The following is a 17,779-nucleotide window of genomic DNA, read 5'->3' as shown; positions in this document are numbered from 1 at the left end:
TGTAACACCAATTCTAGGGGGGATCCAAGGCCCTTTGTGGCCTCTGCAGGCACGAGACACACATGATGCAAAGATGCATGCAGGCAAAACACCTCTAACACAAAACAGCTTCATAAATAAAAAGCTTTCGTGCTGCCGTGGGGTTGGGTAGAGTGGTCACCACTAAAGCATGAGGGTCTCAGTCAGATCCTCAGAACACTACTGAGCAGCTACAATCTCAGCTCTCCTGCGTGGACATCGGGCTAGCCAGCCTGGCATATGCAGTGGCGAACAACAAGAGCACCCCATCTCTATCAGGGTGGAATGTGAGGACCATGTCTGAGTTTCGTCTCTGAATCCCTCACATGTACCTGAACTCAGACACAACGCCATGTTTAACGTTCTGAGGAATCATCAAATGATCCCCGTGTTCTTTTTATGAGTATATAATGTCACACACACAGGCCTCTTCCTCCCGAGGCATACTGGCTTCACCTGATCCTTCTACGAGGTCACAGATTATCCCCCTTGCTCCTCATCCTGCGAGCACACAGTGTGCTCTTTCCTCATTCCAGGAAGGCAGGCGGGGTAGCTGAGGAGGACGGGCGATGCCAGCTGAAGGCGTGGTAGGCAATGTGCGGAGATGTGCGCGTGAGTGTAGCTCACTGGTCACAGGTAAAGTCCAGGGAGAACAAAACTGGGAGCAGGGACTGGAACAGGCCCAGGCCCTGGAAGGGAGGGCTATGTATGCCATGTAAGACAGCTAAGGGGACTGCAGCCACCCTCTGCTCAGCGTCTTCCCTGGGAGCCTGAGACTCACCAAACTCACTTGCTCAAGTATAGCTCAGTTGTAGGGATGATCTGATGTCCACAGATAAGAATCCGCTCATCACAGCCGGCAGTGGTGGTGCACATTGTTAAATCCCAGCACTCAGCCTGGTCTACAGAGTGAGTTCCAGGACAGCCTGGGCTACACATACACAGACAAACCCTGTCTTGAGATAAATAAATAAATATCTGTTTATTGTGGCCTGGTCTATAGAGTGAGTTTTAGGACAATCACAGCTATACAGAGAAACCCTGTCTCAAAAAACAAACAACAACTATGCAAGAAAAAAGAATAAAGAATGCGTTCACTCCCTTGGCATATCTCCTACTTTCTCTTTACAAGAAAGCTTTCTCTTTTCTGTTCTGTGGTCGAAGACAAGAATGAGACAGAGACCCAGAGAAGGAAGGGGCTTGATTAAGCAAGGTCATTTAGTCAGGGTCTAGATGGGGGTTAGAGACAAAGAACAGTATGAGGGGTTTTAAAAAAGAATTGTATTTTACATGTGTGAATATTAATGCCTGTGTGTAATGTGCACGCAGTACCAGTAGGGGCCTGTAGAGGGCAGAAGAGGGCACTGGATTCCCTAGAATGGAGTTACAAGTGGTTGTAAACTACCCTGTGTGGGGACCGAACCCAGATCCTCTGCAAGAGCAGCAATCGCTCTTAGCCACTGAGCCATCTCTCCATCCCCAGAAGGAGCTCCTGTCAAGTGGAGAGGACACCCTAGAGGAAAAAAAAAAACAAACCTGATGTCTCCAATCATTCGTCATCCGATGCAGGGCCTGCTGAGATTTTTTCCATTGGCTTCCATGATCATGGCCAGGGCTGAAGCCAGGGATGCTCACACCTATAACCCCAGTACTCAGGAGCTGAGCAGGGAGACTCGCCCTGAGTTCAAGGGCAGCCTGGGCTACAGAGTGAAGTGTTATCTCAAAATGAGAAAGGGAGGAACAAAGGAAGGTAGGAAGGGAGGGAGGGAGGGAGGGAGGGAGGGAGGGAGGGAGGGAGGGAAGAAGAGGAGGAAGGACAGCCAAGACTAACCAACCCATGGCTAAAGGAGGGTCAGGGTGCCCCTTTAATGTCTCAGCAGTACTGAGTCAGTCAGACATTGCACACGGTGATCGGAAGAGTGTTCAAGGCTCTAAGTACTCAGCCCTGGCTGAGGGAAACTGTCCACATACAGCAGCTCCAGCTAGCATCTTCTGTCCGGCTCCCCGCTGCCCCCCACTGCCACCCGCTCCTCATTGTGCTCCATTAAACTCACAGAGATGCGACACCGTGACCCATTCCAACCTCCTCAGCACTCGCCTCTGCTCTGATGCACACCACAGTTCACATCCAAGCCGCTCAGGTCACACTAGTCTCTCAAACTGTCACCATCTACAACACTCGGCTTTAGTGACCGCGGTGAACCAGAGACGAGGTCTTTGCGCTCTCTCTCTCTCTCTCTCTCTCTCTCTCTTCTTAATTTATGTTTTACTCCATCTGGTCTGTTGTATATGAAAGTCACTATGAGCTGTGGTTGGATTTCCCTGTTGGGGTGCATAGTGGGATGTTTGGAAATTTGGTGGGAAGTGGAAATAACTCAGCAACACGCTTACTGACCATCTTGGATACTGTTCTATTGCTGTGCAGAGACACCATGACCAAGACAGCTTATAGAAGAGTTTATTTGGGGCTTACAGTCTCAGGGGGTGAGTCCATGACCACCATGGCTGTAAGCATGGCAGCAGACTGCTGTCTTGAGCTCACACAGCAGCTGAGTGCTCACATCTTGATTCATACACAGCAGGAGGCACAGAGAGACACTGGGACAGCAGCAGTCTTTTGAAACCTCGAAGTCTGCCCCCCCCCCCCGTGGCATGTCTTCAACCCTGAATCTTTCCTAAACAGTTCCATAGTTTGGGGGTCAAGCCTATGGAGCCACTCCCACTCAAACCACCACCCCATCCTAGCATGATAACCTGAGTGTGACGCTCAGAGTCCCAGGTTAGGGCTGCAATGGTTTACTTAGAGTGCTGCCTCTGCTCTTTTTGCACAGGACCCGTATACTCACGTGGTGGCTCACAGCCATCCCTAACTCCACATCCAGGGATCCGATGCCCTCTTCTGGCTTCCAAGGTCACAAGGCACACGTATAGTACACATACATCCATGCAGGCAAAGTCCTTATGGAATAAGGTAAATCTAAGACAATTGAAAAAAAAAAAAAAGCCAGATGTCATACATATTTGTAGTCCCAGCGCTAGGGAAGCGGACAGGTACCTAAGGTGTGTTGTCCAGACAGCACAGCCAAGTCTGAGAGTCCCAGGTCCTAGTGAGAGACCCTGTCTCAAAAACCAAGGTGGACAGCTCCTGAGTTGACCTTTGGCCTCCACATGCACATAAACACACAAGAAAACACACCTATACACATACATGCACCACACACATTCATACACACCTACACACACTCACACATTCATCTACACATTCACACACCTACACACGCTCACTCAAACCTACAAACACATACACTCACACAACTACAAGACTCACACATACCTACACACATTCACACACACACACACACACCCCTAAACAACACACACACACACACACACACACACACACACTCCAATAAAAGCTAGTTCATTTAGAGTTAATTTGGAATTAATTCGCACTCCGTCAGACTCAGTTCTTTATGCCATAGTCCATGTTGTCACCTATCTCTAAACACCATGGTCTCGGCCACCAGCATTCTCAGTGACATCAGAGAAGCCGCTGCCATGTGGAGTGGGGTCAGGGAAGATGAAGCCAAGGTACAAATTACTACCAAATTTCTCTCTGAACAAAAGGCCTACAGGTTTAGACTTGAAGAATTTCCTAGGATCCAAGGTAAAGAGAGAGAGAGAGAGAGAGAGAGAGAGAGAGAGAGAGAGAATCACTTATTATTTATATAATAAAATGCTATAATAATAATAATGATAATAATAATAATATCAAACCGAGCTAGGCATTGCAGTTCGTGCCTGGAATACCAGTACTTGGGATGTGGAGACAAGATTGTGAGTTCAAGGTTATTATCCTCAGTAACATAGTGAGTTTAAGGCCAACCTGGGCTACACCAGACCCTGTCGCAAAACAAAAACAAAACAAAAATAAAGAAAGAAAACCCTCAACGAGAGGATCACATTTCTGTTTAAAACCCTCCCACCAGCTCCCATTGCTGGGGGTAGGGGAGTTCTGATCCTGAACTGAGCCTCTTAGACCTCCCAAGACCGGCTCCTCTCCCAGCCCACTCGTGACTCAGCACACGTGACTCAGCACACGTGCACACCCACTCCAGGTTTGTACAACCTATCTGGACCTTCCTGTGGGCTGCCCAAGGGTAGGAGCTGTGTCCAAGGCATCTCTGTGAGAGCGAATGCCCAGCTGCTTTAGAACAGAGACGCTCACCACATGCTTGTCAGCACACACAAAACAACCTGGCCCTCACCATGTGCCTCGGCACACACCGAGCACTGTGGACAGTCCTTCCTCTGAGCTTTCCCTGGAAGTGTGTTGGGCATCCGGTTGCTGACTGGAATAGATCCGGTCAGCAGCTTGGGCCTGTGTGTGTCTGGGTTCCTGATGCTTTCTCGAGTCTGCAGCTTAGTCTCTGTACAACTGAGGTACGTTCCCCTCCCTGTGCTTGCTTTCTTCCTCCATTTAAAGTGGGAGAGAGATTAAATCAGCGCTTTTCAATGCTTTAAAGAGTATCATAGGCCTTTTCTCAAAGAGGACCCGATGGAACTTTGGCATTTGGGGAATCAGCTTAGAGAACGTTGGCGCTCGTGGCTTCTGCCCGGCTGGTACCTCAGGGTGAGCGCCTTGGGTGTCTGTCTATTGCTGCAATGAAACACTGTGACCAAAAGTGACTTGGGAAGGAAAGGATGTGTTCCATATACTTCCACATCACTGTTCATCACTGAAGGAAATCAGGAAAGGAACGCAAGCAGGGCAGGGACCTGGAGGCAGGAGCTGATGCAGAGGCCATGGAGGGCGCTGCTTACTGGCTTTCTCTTCGTGGCTTTCTGACAGAACCCAGAAGCACCAACCCAGGGGTGACTCCTCCCACAGCGGACTGGGGCTGGGCCCTACCCCACAGATCATTAAGCCTACAGTTAGCTATGGGTCATTTTTTCGATTGACTCCAGCTTGTGTCAAGTTGATAGAAAACTAGCTGCTGCATAGACTGAGAGGCAACAGAGGCATCAGAAGGAACAGATCCTTCTTCCAAGTACTTCTTGGCCACCCTGGGGAACCGGTACTCCAAGGGGTCATCCAGGATGCTCTTGAGCAAGCAGACTGGACTGCGGACGGAAGTTCCTGAGACCCCACACAGGGCCAGCACAGTCCCAGGAGTGACTTAGGTCAGGGCATCCACTCCAGACATGGGCAAGGGGGCTGACGAAAACTTGGCATTTATCAGAGGGCTCCCTTACTCAAGGCGAGTCCAGCCTTCATCCTGAGTCCTGGGCTGTGGGCCAAGCCGTGCCATGCCTGCAAGTAGACAAAACTGGCCTAGAGCTTCACAGGACAAAGGCCGTCCAGGACAGCAGGCACTGTGCCCGGGGACCTGTTCCTCTTACAAAGCTTTGAAGGTCTAATAAGTAGCTCAGCCTCACTGTTTCTCTCACACCCGGCTGCCCTCCTATGCCAACCCTTGGCTCCACTACCTGGTCTCTGAGCTCCAATGGATAAAGGCCAGAGGTGTAGACACCATGACCTCTGAAGGATGGTGGCCTTCCCTTAGGAGTTAGGCTAGCTAGGTAGGATTCATTAGAAGTGTGGGTGATGGGGGAGGGCCCAGGCCTGGACCAACCCCTGAGGGGGCTGGATTCTGGCTACAGACTCTCCACTCATCACAACCATTTCCACCTCCAAGTCCAAGGGTCCATGTGGCAGGCAGGCTGACTGGTCCTAGGGACTCCAGAGGGACACCAGGTGGGTGGGGAGCATGAGCTTTGAAGAGCTGCTGGGCAAGGTGGGCGGCTTTGGGCCCTTCCAACTACGGAATCTGGCCCTGCTGGCCCTGCCCCGGGTGCTGCTCCCTATGCATTTTCTCCTGCCCATCTTCATGGCTGCTGTGCCTGCCCACCATTGTGCTCTGCCTGGTGCCCCTGCTAACCTCAGTCACCAGGACTTGTGGCTGGAAGCCCACCTACCCCGGGAGGCTGACGGCAGCTTTAGCTCCTGTCTCCGCTTTGCCTATCCCCAGGCTCCCCGAAATGTCACCTTGGGGACAGAGGTGTACAACTCTGGGGAGTCTGCAGGTGAACCCCTCACGGTGCCCTGCTCTCAGGGCTGGGAGTACGACCGCTCAGAATTCTCCTCCACCATTGCAACTGAGGTACCTGAGCCCAGAGGGTGAGGGATATGTGAGTGGGTTGGGCCTGCCATTACCTTGGGGGCAGTGAGGGTCCAGATGACCTTTCTGTAAGCTGAGAGCCTGCGACTTTAAAGCTACATTCAGTTCATTTGCTGTAATTCACGAGGGCTAAGGGAGCTCAGGAGGTTGGAACAGCAGCTGAAAAGGTCAACTCTGTAGCAAGAGACAGAGAAACTGCAGAGGCCTCCACTTCTCCCTGCTTCCTCATTTCTGTCCCAGGTCTGAGATTTCCCTGGTTCATCCAGAGAGGAAGGGTGGGTAGAGTCTCTCTGAGGAGAGACAGACAACAGGATTCCTTGGTGGTGGTGATGGACCTCCGTGGGAAGCTGAGCTTTGGAACTTGGGAGAGGCAAAAAAAAAAAACAAAAAAACAAAAAACAAAACAAAAACAAAAAACAAAAAACCTTTCTGACACTGAGGCTGATAGCTAGGAATGGGAATCTTCTGGAATGTCAGAGTTTCCTGGGAGCCCAGAGAGGAGGAACTGGTACTGGCTGGAGAGGGGCTCATCCACGTACGAGGCCTTCCCTGCCTGTCTTTGCAGTGGGATCTGGTATGTCAGCAGAGAGGCCTGAACAAAATTACCTCCACCTGCTTCTTCATCGGTGTGCTGGTGGGGGCTCTGGTGTATGGACACTTGTCTGACAGGTGACGTAGGGGACCAGTGTGGGGACAGGCCTCATCATCTGTATCTGGGAAGCCCCATAGGGACCTGACCTTGCATGAACCTTGGCAGGTTTGGCCGGCGCCGGCTTCTGCTGGTGGCCTATGGGAGCTCCCTGGTGCTGGGCCTGGCGTCTGCTGCCTCGGTCAACTATGTCATGTTTGTCATCACCCGCACGCTCACTGGCTCAGCCCTGGCTGGTTTCACCATCATTGTGCTACCACTGGGTAAGGCAGACAAACATGGGCAAGGCCTGGAGGGGGGCTGCCAGGGTGAGATGGGCCCATCTGCCCCGCCCCCTCCCCCTAACTGTCTCTGTCTCAGAGTTGGAATGGCTGGATGTGGAGCACCGGACTGTGGCTGGGGTCATCAGCACCATCTTCTGGACAGGAGGTGTGCTTCTGCTGAACCTGGTCGGGTACCTGATACGGAGCTGGCGGTGGCTTCTACTAGCTGCCACCCTGCCATGTGTCCCAGGCATCGTCAGCATCTGGTGAGGAGGGCAAGCAGCTGGAGTGGGAGACGCGTACAACCGAGGCACAGTTAGTTAGGGATTCAAAAATGGGGCTGGAGAGATGGCTCAGCTGTAGCACATACTGCTCTTCTGGAGGACCCATATCAGACGGAATGTAAGTCCAGCTCCCAGAGATCAGACACCTCTGGCCTCTGTGGGCTACACACACACACACACACACACACACACTCACACACACACTCACACTCAAAGACACACACACACAGACACACACAGATACATACACACACATACATACTCAACTAAAAATAATTATAATGAACAAACAAATAAAGAAAGAAGAAGAAGACGGAGAGACAGGCTGGGAATTGGTTCAGTTGGTAAAGTGCTTGTCTACCATACATAGAACCCTGGGTTTACCTCCAGGACTGAATAAACCAGTCATGAAGGTGTATGCCTCCATTCACAACACTTAAGAGGTAGAGGCATGAGGATCAGAAGTTCATGGTCATGCTCTAATCTCTCGGGAGGTAGAGATAGGAGGATCTCAGGCTTGCCGGCCAGCCAATCTACTGGGATAGGCATGTTCCGGGCTCAGTGAGAAACCTGTCTCAAACATCTAAGGTGGAGAGCGACAGAGAAGACACATGATATCACTTGATCCCCTATGTACATGTGTGCACATATACAAACATGTGTACATTCATACCACACACACAGAGGGTGGAAGGAGGAGAGAGAGAGAGAGTGAGAGAAAGAAGTCTAAGAGAAGTCAGAAAAACGGAAACCAATAGAAAGAAGACAGCATAAGACATGGAAGCAGAGAACAGATGTGAAGAGACAGACTGACCAGAGAGAGGCAGTGACAGAGATGAGAATTCAAAGGGTCCAATGGGAACACAGAGATAGTGATGAGACAGTTAGAGAATCAGACGTTGTCAGATGGAGGCTAGGGTTTGCCTCCAAGGGACAGGGATGGAACATAGCTAGCATGGTAGTGGCAGCTAAGGCAGGAGAACGGAGGGCCTGGCAAGGTGGGCACTCCATTCCCTCCTAATGGTGAACTGCGTGTCAGTGTATCTGCCCAGCTTCCATCCTGTGTCGTCCTGCCGGAAGTGCTGTCTAGTGCTGGGAGCTAAGGTTTTGAGGGTGAGACCAATTCAGCTGAGTAAGGAAGAACTGGGTGTGGGGGGGTCCTAGACCTGAACCAAGCTATAAGGGAAGAGGCAGCATTTGAACTGGGCCTGAACAAGACAGCATGGGGCTGGACAGTAGGAGACTTGGGAGAGGGATGTCTTTTCAGGCTGAGGGGGCTGCATGACTGAGAGCCTGGAGTGGACAGCCTGGGATCCCAAGAGGCAGAGCTGGCCTGCAAGGCTGGCTTCTGGCTGCAGGTCCTCTGGCTTCTCCCCTAGGTGGGTACCTGAGTCTGCACGGTGGCTTCTAACCCAGGGTCGTGTGGAGGAGGCAAAAAAGTACTTGTTTGCCTGTGCCAAGCTCAATGGGAGGCCTGTGGGTGAGGACAGCCTGAGCCAGGAGGTGAGAGTGTCGACATGTAAGAGAGTATGCGGGTGGGTGGAGAGTTTGTGTCTGAGGGCCCCTCCTCCTGGGCCCACCATATATGAACAGTTCTCAAGTGGAGAGCTCCAAGCTTCAGAATACCCTGCCAAACTCTGGTGGGCCATATGCTTTACTCCTGGCTCTCTATGTGTACTTCCAACCCAGTACTGCCAAGGAGACAGAGAAGCAGAGAGAGCACACTGGCTCCTGAGACAAGCTCTAAGGTCGAAAGCTTGCTTTTTCTCCCAACAAGGATCTGAACAAAGTGATCACCATGGAAAGGGTGTTGCAAAAACCCTCATACTTAGACCTGTTCCGGACATCGCAGCTCCGACATATCTCACTGTGCTGTGTGGTGATGTGGTAAGAGGGGGTTAAGAGCTGTGTCTGGTGGACTGAGGGTGTGGAAGGGAGGGGCTGAGTGTGAGAAGGGTGAGGGCCAAGAGTGTAACTGAGGAGGGTAGGAAGATCATCTTGGGCCCGGGAAGGGGAACCTGACGACTACAGGTTCAGTGGAGTAGGCAGCAGAGACGCATGGTTCAACTTTAGGTTCTGTGACTTCCTTACTGTGTGACCCTGGACAACTGTCTTACCACTCTGATCCTTAACATCTGTTTTTGTGAAACGAAAGGGTTGCTGTTAGTTCCCATGTCACAGGGTTGCTACTAAGATCGGGGTAAAGGCACTTTGGCCACTGGTATCTACTTGGGGATTATGGGTAGCTGGGGGACGGAGGGGATGATCCTAGGCTGCAGTCTCTGAAGAGCCACGTGGCAGGAGAGGGCTCTTGAGGGACTCTGCAATTCTGTTCAGGTTTGGAGTGAACTTTTCCTACTATGGCTTAACTCTGGACGTGTCCAGTCTGGGGCTGAACGTGTACCAGACGCAGCTGCTGTTCGGGGCTGTGGAGCTGCCCTCCAAAATTTCCGTCTACTTCCTTGTGCGTCACGTGGGACGCCGTCTCACGGAGGCTGGAATGCTGCTGTGTGCTGCTCTGACCTTTGGCATCAGCCTGCTGGTATCCTCAGGTAAGCCAGGTCTGGCGGTGAGGCTCTGCCCTCTGTGGGGGTTCGGCCCTGCCCTCCGTGAGGGTTCAGACCTGCCCTCTGTGGGGACTCTACCTCACATCCAGGGGTCTCCTTCATTGAGGAATCCCCTTTCCTCCAGATAACAAGTCCTGGATCACTGCTCTGTTGGTGATGGGGAAAGCTTTTTCTGAAGCTGCCTTCACTACAGCCTACCTGTTCACGTCCGAGTTGTACCCTACTGTGCTCAGGTAAGTTGAAGACCCAGGCGGCTGACCTGCCTTAACCTAGGTGTCTGCATTCACACACTGCCCACCCATTCTTTAGCTACAGCCAGATACATCAAAGTTGTTTGCTCAAATCTTGGAGAGATTTGATTTGTTTGCTCAAATCTTGGAGAGATTTGTAGTGGGTCATTTCCCACTACAGGGATTTTTATCTTCTGTACTGGGAAGCCAGTATCAGGGGTTGCCCTCGAAAGAGGGGAGCACTGTGATGCATGGCCCCTTCATCCTTTCCTGAACAGACAGACAGGATTGGGACTCACTGCACTTATGGGCCGGCTAGGAGCCTCTCTGGCCCCACTGGCATCCTTGCTGGACAGAGTATGGCTGTTGCTGCCCAAACTTACTTATGGGGGGATGGCCCTGCTGGCTGCCTGCACTGCACTCCTGCTGCCTGAGACGAAGACGGCACAGCTGCCAGAGACCATCCAGGATGTGGAAAGAAAGAGGTGTGTGTGTGTGTATGCTGTATTTGTGGATTTAGATGCCCAAGTTCTTGACACTTAGGATGCAAAGGGGCAGACAGTTGCAGAACTACACTTGGTACCTGTACATATGTGCACAGGTGAATGTTTTGGGGGTAAATACTCTGGTATGTATACAATGTTTATATAAAATCATACACCAGCCTGTATATACCTTTATGTATTCACAAATGTTCAGAAAGAGATGCACATGTGCACACTGAGCTATGCCTATACATCAAGAGTATGTCCAGACACGTGACTTATTTGTGGGAATATGTGTGCTTATATTTGAGGAGCTGGGACAGCCGAGCCAGTCCTTGTAGGCTCCAGGACTAACCCCCAACTGTGTTCCTGACACCTTCCTTATTGTCCTGTCTAGTACTCAGGAGGAAGATACACAGGTCCAGCACTGAGTTGGACTAGGGCCAGCTCACATAGGAGCTGGAAACAGAAGGCAAGCTTTTGTGACTGGGACATCAAATTCCTCTGCCTAAGGATGGAGCTGCTACTGGTACCGGCTGCCTGTGTTCATCCAGACTCAACAGGATAGCCTCCTGCAGCACTGGGCTGCTGGGGGTTCTGGGCACCCCTCTCAAAGTGGGAGGCTCCTGTAAATAAAGATAGATGCTCCTGGGTTGGGGCAGCAGTGAGATTGGGGAAATCCTTAGATGGGAGCCATTGACTTGATCCTCAGCTCTGATTCCAGCTCTGCCACTGTTCATCCCCCAAGTGGACAGCGAAACCTCCTAGTAGACAGGACTTACTGTCATGCTCACACTGAAGGACGCGATCCTAGGAATGCTGCTAAGGACAGTCCGAAGGTTATTTCTAGTACCCATGAGGCTGGTGGGTGTGCTGTCTACAGTACAAGGCTAGGATCTGCCCAATTCTAGAGCCAGGGGAAGTAGATATTTTCTTGTTGCCAGGACTACCTCTGAAAGAGCAGACTTGTACCCCTACCTCCAAATCAGTGTCTAGGCTTCATACTCAAAGAAGGTGAGCTAGTGGGTGGTGGTGCACACCTTTAATTCCAGCACTTGGGAGGCAGAGGCAGGCAGATCTGTGAGTTTGAGCCCAGGCTCAGTCTGCAAAGCGTATTCTGGGACAGTCAGAGCTGCACAAAGAGACCTGCCTAGAAAAACAAAACAAAACAAAGAGTCATAAAACAAAACAAAAAAAGAACTGAAGGCATGGGAGTCAACATTTTATTAGAGAAGCCAAAGAACTCGATGGCCTTTATAAATACACTGAAGCTCAAACACTGCTGAGAGAAGGAACTGGGAACCCAGACAACCACCACTGTGTGTGTGTGTGTGTGTGTGTGTGTGTGTGTGTGTGTGTGTGTGTGTGTGTGTCGGGGGTTACCCAGATAGGAATGGGGAAACAAAGAATTGGCAGAAACAGTCTAGACTCAGGTCTACCACAGAGCCTAGGCCCAGGCCCCCAGGATTTCACCTTCTTCCTCCCCAAAGGTCTAGAGACTTCCAGAGCTTCAGTGGACTGTGGAGGAGACTGAGGGAAGCCACTCACTCCTGTGAATGGCTCATTTGGATCTTACGTCCACTGGGTCATAGATGTAGCAGCCCACATCGCCAATGTTCACACCTAAAGGAGAAAGCCCTGTCACCAAGGGCTTTGGTGGAAAGGGAGTTGGGTCGAGGACTGAAGGGAGAGGGGAGGATTCTAGATGTCTGACCACAGGGAAGTTGTCCACACATTCTCATAGGCCATAACACTTTAGGCCCAGTGTCTGGGGTCAGGTTGCCCACCTTTGGGGCCAAACAGGTATCCATAGCAGGGAATGTGGCAGTAAGGCATGCCATCATGCTGGAACATAGAAAAAGAATCTTCTCAGCCTCTCTTCCTAATTCTAGACTCCTTCCTCCATAACCTCCTTTCCTACCCTGCTCACCTCCGCATGACTCCCAGCAGTCAGAGTCTTCCTGCAACGCTGGCACCTCAGGCAGGGTCGGTGCCAATTTCTGCCCAAAGACATCACCTTCTCAGCTGTTGGTGGAGAACAGTGGCAGTTCTTCCATGCTAGGGGCAGGGCAGGGACAACTACTTGTCTTGAATCACCCCTACCCTCTGCTACCTAAACTGTGTTCCTGTTTCCAAGTTCTCCAAGCTTTCTGTTGTCACTTACCGAAATAGACGGGATCCCCACATCCAGGGCACAGTGACGTCTCCCCAGTGAAAGTCTTCAAGTAGGGAGGGCCTTGAATGGGAAGAGGCTCCAGATGGGGCTGTGGTGGGGGCTAGGCCCTCTAGCCCCTGCCTGTACACAACACTGTCCTCATCCCCACCCCCACCTCCCACCAGGCAGCACATAGTCCTTTCTGACCCATTCCACCCAATTCTCATCTTCATTAGGGATTGCCTGTTCCCTCCTCCTCCTCCCAGGGCCTCAGGAGCCCACCAGCTCAATGGCTGGCTCAGTGCTGGCAGTAACTCAAGCATTAGGAAACCTGAGCTGATACAGGAGTTGGCCAGGGCAGCGGTGTCAGGTGTTGAGGAGCATGGTGTCACTGCCCACTACAGGAGTATGAGGAAGGGACAGGCACTAGAGAAGATTCTGAGGACTTGGCCCCATCCTAAGCAGCCATCACTTTAGGTCTTTCCTTCTATGTCCTGGCTGGGGAAGGGGCCCAACTTCTAGTCCAGCCTTGCTTCTGATTAGTGGTCATCTGGCTTCTCTGGGCATCTCTTGTAAAATGAGGGTGATCATGCTATCTGTCCAGTTCACCTTTTAAACTCGACTCACATGAGAGCAGAAAAACAGGGCTGGCAGCAGGACTGCCAGGAGCAGTTAGTGTCTGCTGCAGCCTGAGGAAGAGTCAGAAGGAACAGAACAACTGATTCCTGCCTTCACTTACGTTTCTTGGCTCGGGGGAGGCCAGTCCTTGGCCTGGGGGGGCTAAAGTTGCTGGGGCTGAGGGAAATGCTGCTGGCAGGAAGGGGAGTTGGGGGATTGTAGAGATAGCAGCCCACACCACCAATGTTGACCCCTGCAGAGAGAAGACCCAATAATAGAGGTCAGGCTCTAGTTCCAAGCCACAGGGAAAGTTTGTGGCCCCTGGCCCCTTCTAGGCTGGAACTTACCTCTAGGTCCAAAGAGAGCCCCATAGCAAGGCTTGTGGCAGTATGGCCTCCCGTTGTGCTGGGCACAAGCACAGGCAGAGGAAGGATCACTCAAGGCCAAAGGGGGCATGCCTGTACAGGCCTTTTCAATACAGGCTGTCAGGTGTATATGTGCACTGCAACTAGTCTGATGGATCTGGTAGGGTGGATGATAGGCTAGCAAGTCAGAACTGCCACTGTGGCCTAGGGGTTGAAGGGATAGGTGGGAGACAGGGCAGCTGCTTACCCCTCCCTCAAAACCAAGCTCAGCAGCATCACTGAGCCGGCCAAATTCTGGCTCAGATGTGGCTCAATGGGTGGGTCGCCCTGAACCTGTTCGCTGAGGTTGCCTTTGGCAGGTTTCCAAGGAGGAAACTGGGGTCTATAGGGGTAGGGGTGTGACAGAAGGCTGTCACCCTGGTCAGGCCTCACCTCTGCATGCCCGCCAGGGGACAAGATGCTGTGACAGCGCTCACATTTCAGGCAGAAACGGTGCCAGTTCTTGCCTAAGGAGCTCACTTTCTCAGCTGTGGGGAACAAGGTGGATCCGGGCTGCAAGGAGTCCAATCCAGCGCCAGACACCCTCCTTTTTGCCCTTTCAGCCTTGTGGGAAAACCCGCCCAGACAGCTTTGCTCCCTAGAGACAATGTCTCCAGGAAGATGCTCCATCCCACCCCGTGCCTCTTGCCTAGGGCTCTTGGAGGTGTGGCAGGCACCGCGTATTCAAGCAAACACACAGTCATAGATTCAGGGGCCCCAGGGGCTCACGCTTGTCTTTACTCCTCCTGGGTCCCAGCCTCACCAAAGTAAACCGGTTGCTGGCAACGCGGACAAGTCCAGCTCATGGTTCTTCAAGAGACAGCTTAGCCCAAGCAGCAACTGTAGGCGCCTGCAGGTATGCCCCGCCCCTCCACCAGCCCCGCCCACTATTCAGCTTTGAGCCCATGAGTTGTGGCTGCTCATTGGGCACTGAAAACTTAGAACTGAGGGACCGAAGCCACTGACCGATTTACTTTAAACAACTTCAAAGCGGGATACAGACTTGGGAGGGAAGGAGCCCTGAGTTCAATAGCGTTTCTGGGTCAGAGAGAGGCAAGCAAGGCACAGGTAGGCATTCTTTAAGTGGTTTAATTCCTCCTTAGTGGAGCAGGGCCCAGAGCAAGGAAATGGGAAGTGTTATCTTTGCTAAAGCATATATTTTTGTTTGTACCAGAAGTAGTGACACGGTAACAGTCTCCATGGCACAGGGTTATAATGAGAATTGGGCTGCATAACCCAGTCTGAAAGTCCCAAAATGTGCTCCTGCATACAGTCAATCTATGGCCTGCTCATAAGATGATCATATTTGTTAAATTTGAAGGTTAAACACCAGCCACATATTCCTAACTTAGTTTAAGAGTTTAAAATGTTGTGTTGTCACTGAAGGCCACACCAGAATGTGACGGATAATTCCAACCCAATGGTCACACAGATGGCTCTGGTCAAAGTAAATGGGTCACAGAACAAAACCCAAACTTGAAAATGATGAGCCTTGGAAGGGACTGGCAGGTAGCCAGGTGATGGTGCTGAGAGAGACAAGAGACAGTGAATAGGACGGCAGAAATCAGACTATATTACAGACTACATGTGCGAAACTGACAAATAACAAAATTAATTTTAAAATGAAAACTCCCTTAGAAACCGCTGCCCCCAAATCACTGATAGAATAAATTTCAGTTGTAGAATGTGTTTTAATTTTTAAAGCAGACTTTATTATAAATATTAATTTTTTTACCAGTTATGCAGTTATTCAGATGAGATTTTTTTAAAGGATGTCTTACAAATGTTACTGGTATAGGTGTTTTGCTTGCATGTATATTGGTGCACTATGTGCACGCAGTGCCCACTGAGACCAGAAAGTAAGTGTGGGACGCCTGCAAATGGAGCCACAAATGTTTGTAATATCAACTCTTACCTGCTGAGCCTTCTCTCCAGCCCCAATCAGATAGGGGGAAAAAGATTCATAAAAGTAGTGTAAATAAAAATACAGGCAGCTAAAGGCTGGCAAGTAATCTCACTTAATAAAATGCCTACTATGCAATCTCGAGAACCCAGATGCTATGGCACACACCTGAAACCCCCTTGTAGAGGCAGGTACCCTAAAGATCCCTTAGGTTTACTGGCCAGCAAGTCAGCCAATCAGTGAGCTCTGGGTTCAGTGAGTGGTTCCTTTCCTTCCCTCCCTCTTTTTCTCCCTCCCTCTCTTTTCTGGTTCTCTGAGGCAGTGTTTCTTTGCATTAACAGTCCTGGCTGTCCTGGAGCTTGCTGTGTAAACCAGGCTGGCTTCAAATCACAGAGACCCATGTGTCTCTGCGTCCTGAGCACAGGGGGCCTGCACCACTTCACTCGGCCTGTGACCACATACAAAACCAAAGGAGAAGCACTGAGGAGACACTGACCGTCCCCCTCCATCCCCAACACACACAGCCCCAAACCAGATGTGGTGATACATTTGTATAATCCCAGACCTTGGAAGGTAGAAGCAGGATTGGGAGTTCTAGGTCATTTCCCACTACAGATGAGTGCAAGGCTATATGAGATCCTGTCTCAAAAAAACAAACTAAAACAAACAAAACTCCAGCAACCAAAAGCAAAGCAGTGTAGTAGTATTTTAAAGAACACTTGAAAGTTCTTGATTCACCATCATTGGTCATTAGGAAAATGTCAGTCAGGACCGTGATGGGGGCTGGTTTAAAACCCACTATTCGGATGGATGTTTTGTGTTGGCAAAGATATAGCTAAACTGGATCCTTACACACTGTTGGTGATGGTGTAAACTGGATCCTTACACACTGTTGGTGATGGAGTAAACTGGATCCTTACACACTGTTGGTGATGGTGTAAAATGGTGAAACCACGCCTGAAAACAGTTTCTCAAAAAGGTAAAAAGTGTTACCATTATCAGTGCTTAATTCCACTGTAGCTATAACAAAATAAAAATGAAACACATGTTCAAGGAATGGAGAGACGACTCATGGTTAAGAGACCGACTTTCTCCTCCAGGGCCTCGGTTTGATTCCCAGCACACATGGTTAACCAACTGCTAACTCCAGTTCCAAGGGACCCAAGAGCAGCAGCAGCCTACAAAAGGTGCAGACATATCTGCAGGCAAAACACACATAGACACTTTATTAGTCCTAAAAAAAGAAAATGTACCTGCCACTAAAACTATTTTTTGTTTTCATTTTTGTAGCTGACAAGCACATAGAAATATGTTTGACAGACAAAGTCTAAAGTCAGCATGAAGCACCCAGCTCTCTCTTACCAGATGCAAGTTCACTGAGTTGTGTAGTCTTTGGTCTGGTGGGCTTTGCTGTTTATTTTTGGTAACTTTTAAAATAACAAAATTTAGATATTTTAGAAAGAATTATGTTCACATAAAAACTTACATTTTAATGTTCATACCCAAACTAGTTGTAACAGGTGTGCGATGGGAAAACTCTCGAGTCCATCAACTGATAAATGGATCAACAGCATGTGGCATTTATATGTACTAGTAAGTTTTTGTCAAGTTGACACAAAACTAGAATCACCTGGGGAGACAGAAGTTCAACTGATGAACTGCCTCCATTAGTGTCTCTTGTAGGCATGCCAGTGATTGACATGGGAGGGCCTAGCCCACCTTGGGTGGTGGCATCCTTGGCAGGGCAGGTGTCCTGGAGGAATAAGAAAGCAGGCTGAGAAGCCATAGAGAACAAACCACCTAGTAGCACTCTGTGGACCTGCTTCAGTTCCTGCCTCCAGGTTCCTGCCTGAGTTCCTTCCCTGATTTCCCTTCATGAAGGACTGTAAGTTTGAGGATGAAATAAACCTTTTTCTCCTTTTTTATTTTTTGCCATGGTGTTTATCACAGCAATAGAAAGCAAACTAGAGCAGTATCAACAGTATAGAACCTTAGTCAGTGGTCAAAAGGAATGCAGTACT

At 50.3% G+C, this 17,779-nt stretch overlaps 2 protein-coding genes across 3 annotated transcripts; one reads left to right on the top strand and one right to left on the bottom strand.

Annotated features, from left to right (window-relative positions):
- The first annotated feature begins 5,724 nt into the window (after positions 1-5,724).
- Positions 5,725-11,863, top strand: Slc22a7 (solute carrier family 22 member 7). Its single transcript, XM_076915300.1, has 10 exons — positions 5,725-6,182; positions 6,766-6,869; positions 6,958-7,112; positions 7,210-7,378; positions 8,776-8,899; positions 9,174-9,283; positions 9,734-9,948; positions 10,088-10,196; positions 10,472-10,678; positions 11,076-11,863. The coding sequence occupies exons 1-10, from the start codon at positions 5,790-5,792 to the stop codon at positions 11,107-11,109; spliced, it is 1,620 nt and encodes a 539-aa protein (XP_076771415.1). The 5' UTR covers positions 5,725-5,789; the 3' UTR covers positions 11,110-11,863.
- A 303-nt stretch (positions 11,864-12,166) lies between these two features.
- On the bottom strand, positions 12,167-14,712 carry Crip3 (cysteine rich protein 3). 2 transcript variants are annotated; one of them, XM_034521314.2, is made up of 8 exons: positions 14,619-14,712; positions 14,249-14,343; positions 13,799-13,856; positions 13,573-13,704; positions 12,843-12,914; positions 12,609-12,703; positions 12,466-12,523; positions 12,167-12,301 (listed from the first exon to the last, which is right to left on the bottom strand). In XM_034521314.2, exons 1-8 carry the CDS (start codon positions 14,659-14,661, stop codon positions 12,240-12,242), a joined length of 615 nt encoding a protein of 204 aa, XP_034377205.1. In that variant the 5' UTR covers positions 14,662-14,712; the 3' UTR covers positions 12,167-12,239. The 2 variants fall into 2 exon arrangements, with proteins under 2 accessions (XP_034377205.1, XP_076771417.1); XM_076915302.1 differs by lacking the exon at positions 14,619-14,712 and having other exon boundaries at positions 14,249-14,487.
- Between the last annotated feature and the right edge of the window lie 3,067 nt (positions 14,713-17,779).

This window comes from Arvicanthis niloticus, chromosome 17 (genome assembly GCF_011762505.2).
Source record: "Arvicanthis niloticus isolate mArvNil1 chromosome 17, mArvNil1.pat.X, whole genome shotgun sequence".
Classification (NCBI taxonomy): domain Eukaryota; kingdom Metazoa; phylum Chordata; class Mammalia; order Rodentia; family Muridae; genus Arvicanthis; species Arvicanthis niloticus.
The sequence above is the reverse complement of the archived record's forward strand: the minus strand, read 5'-3'. Positions and strand labels throughout refer to the sequence as shown.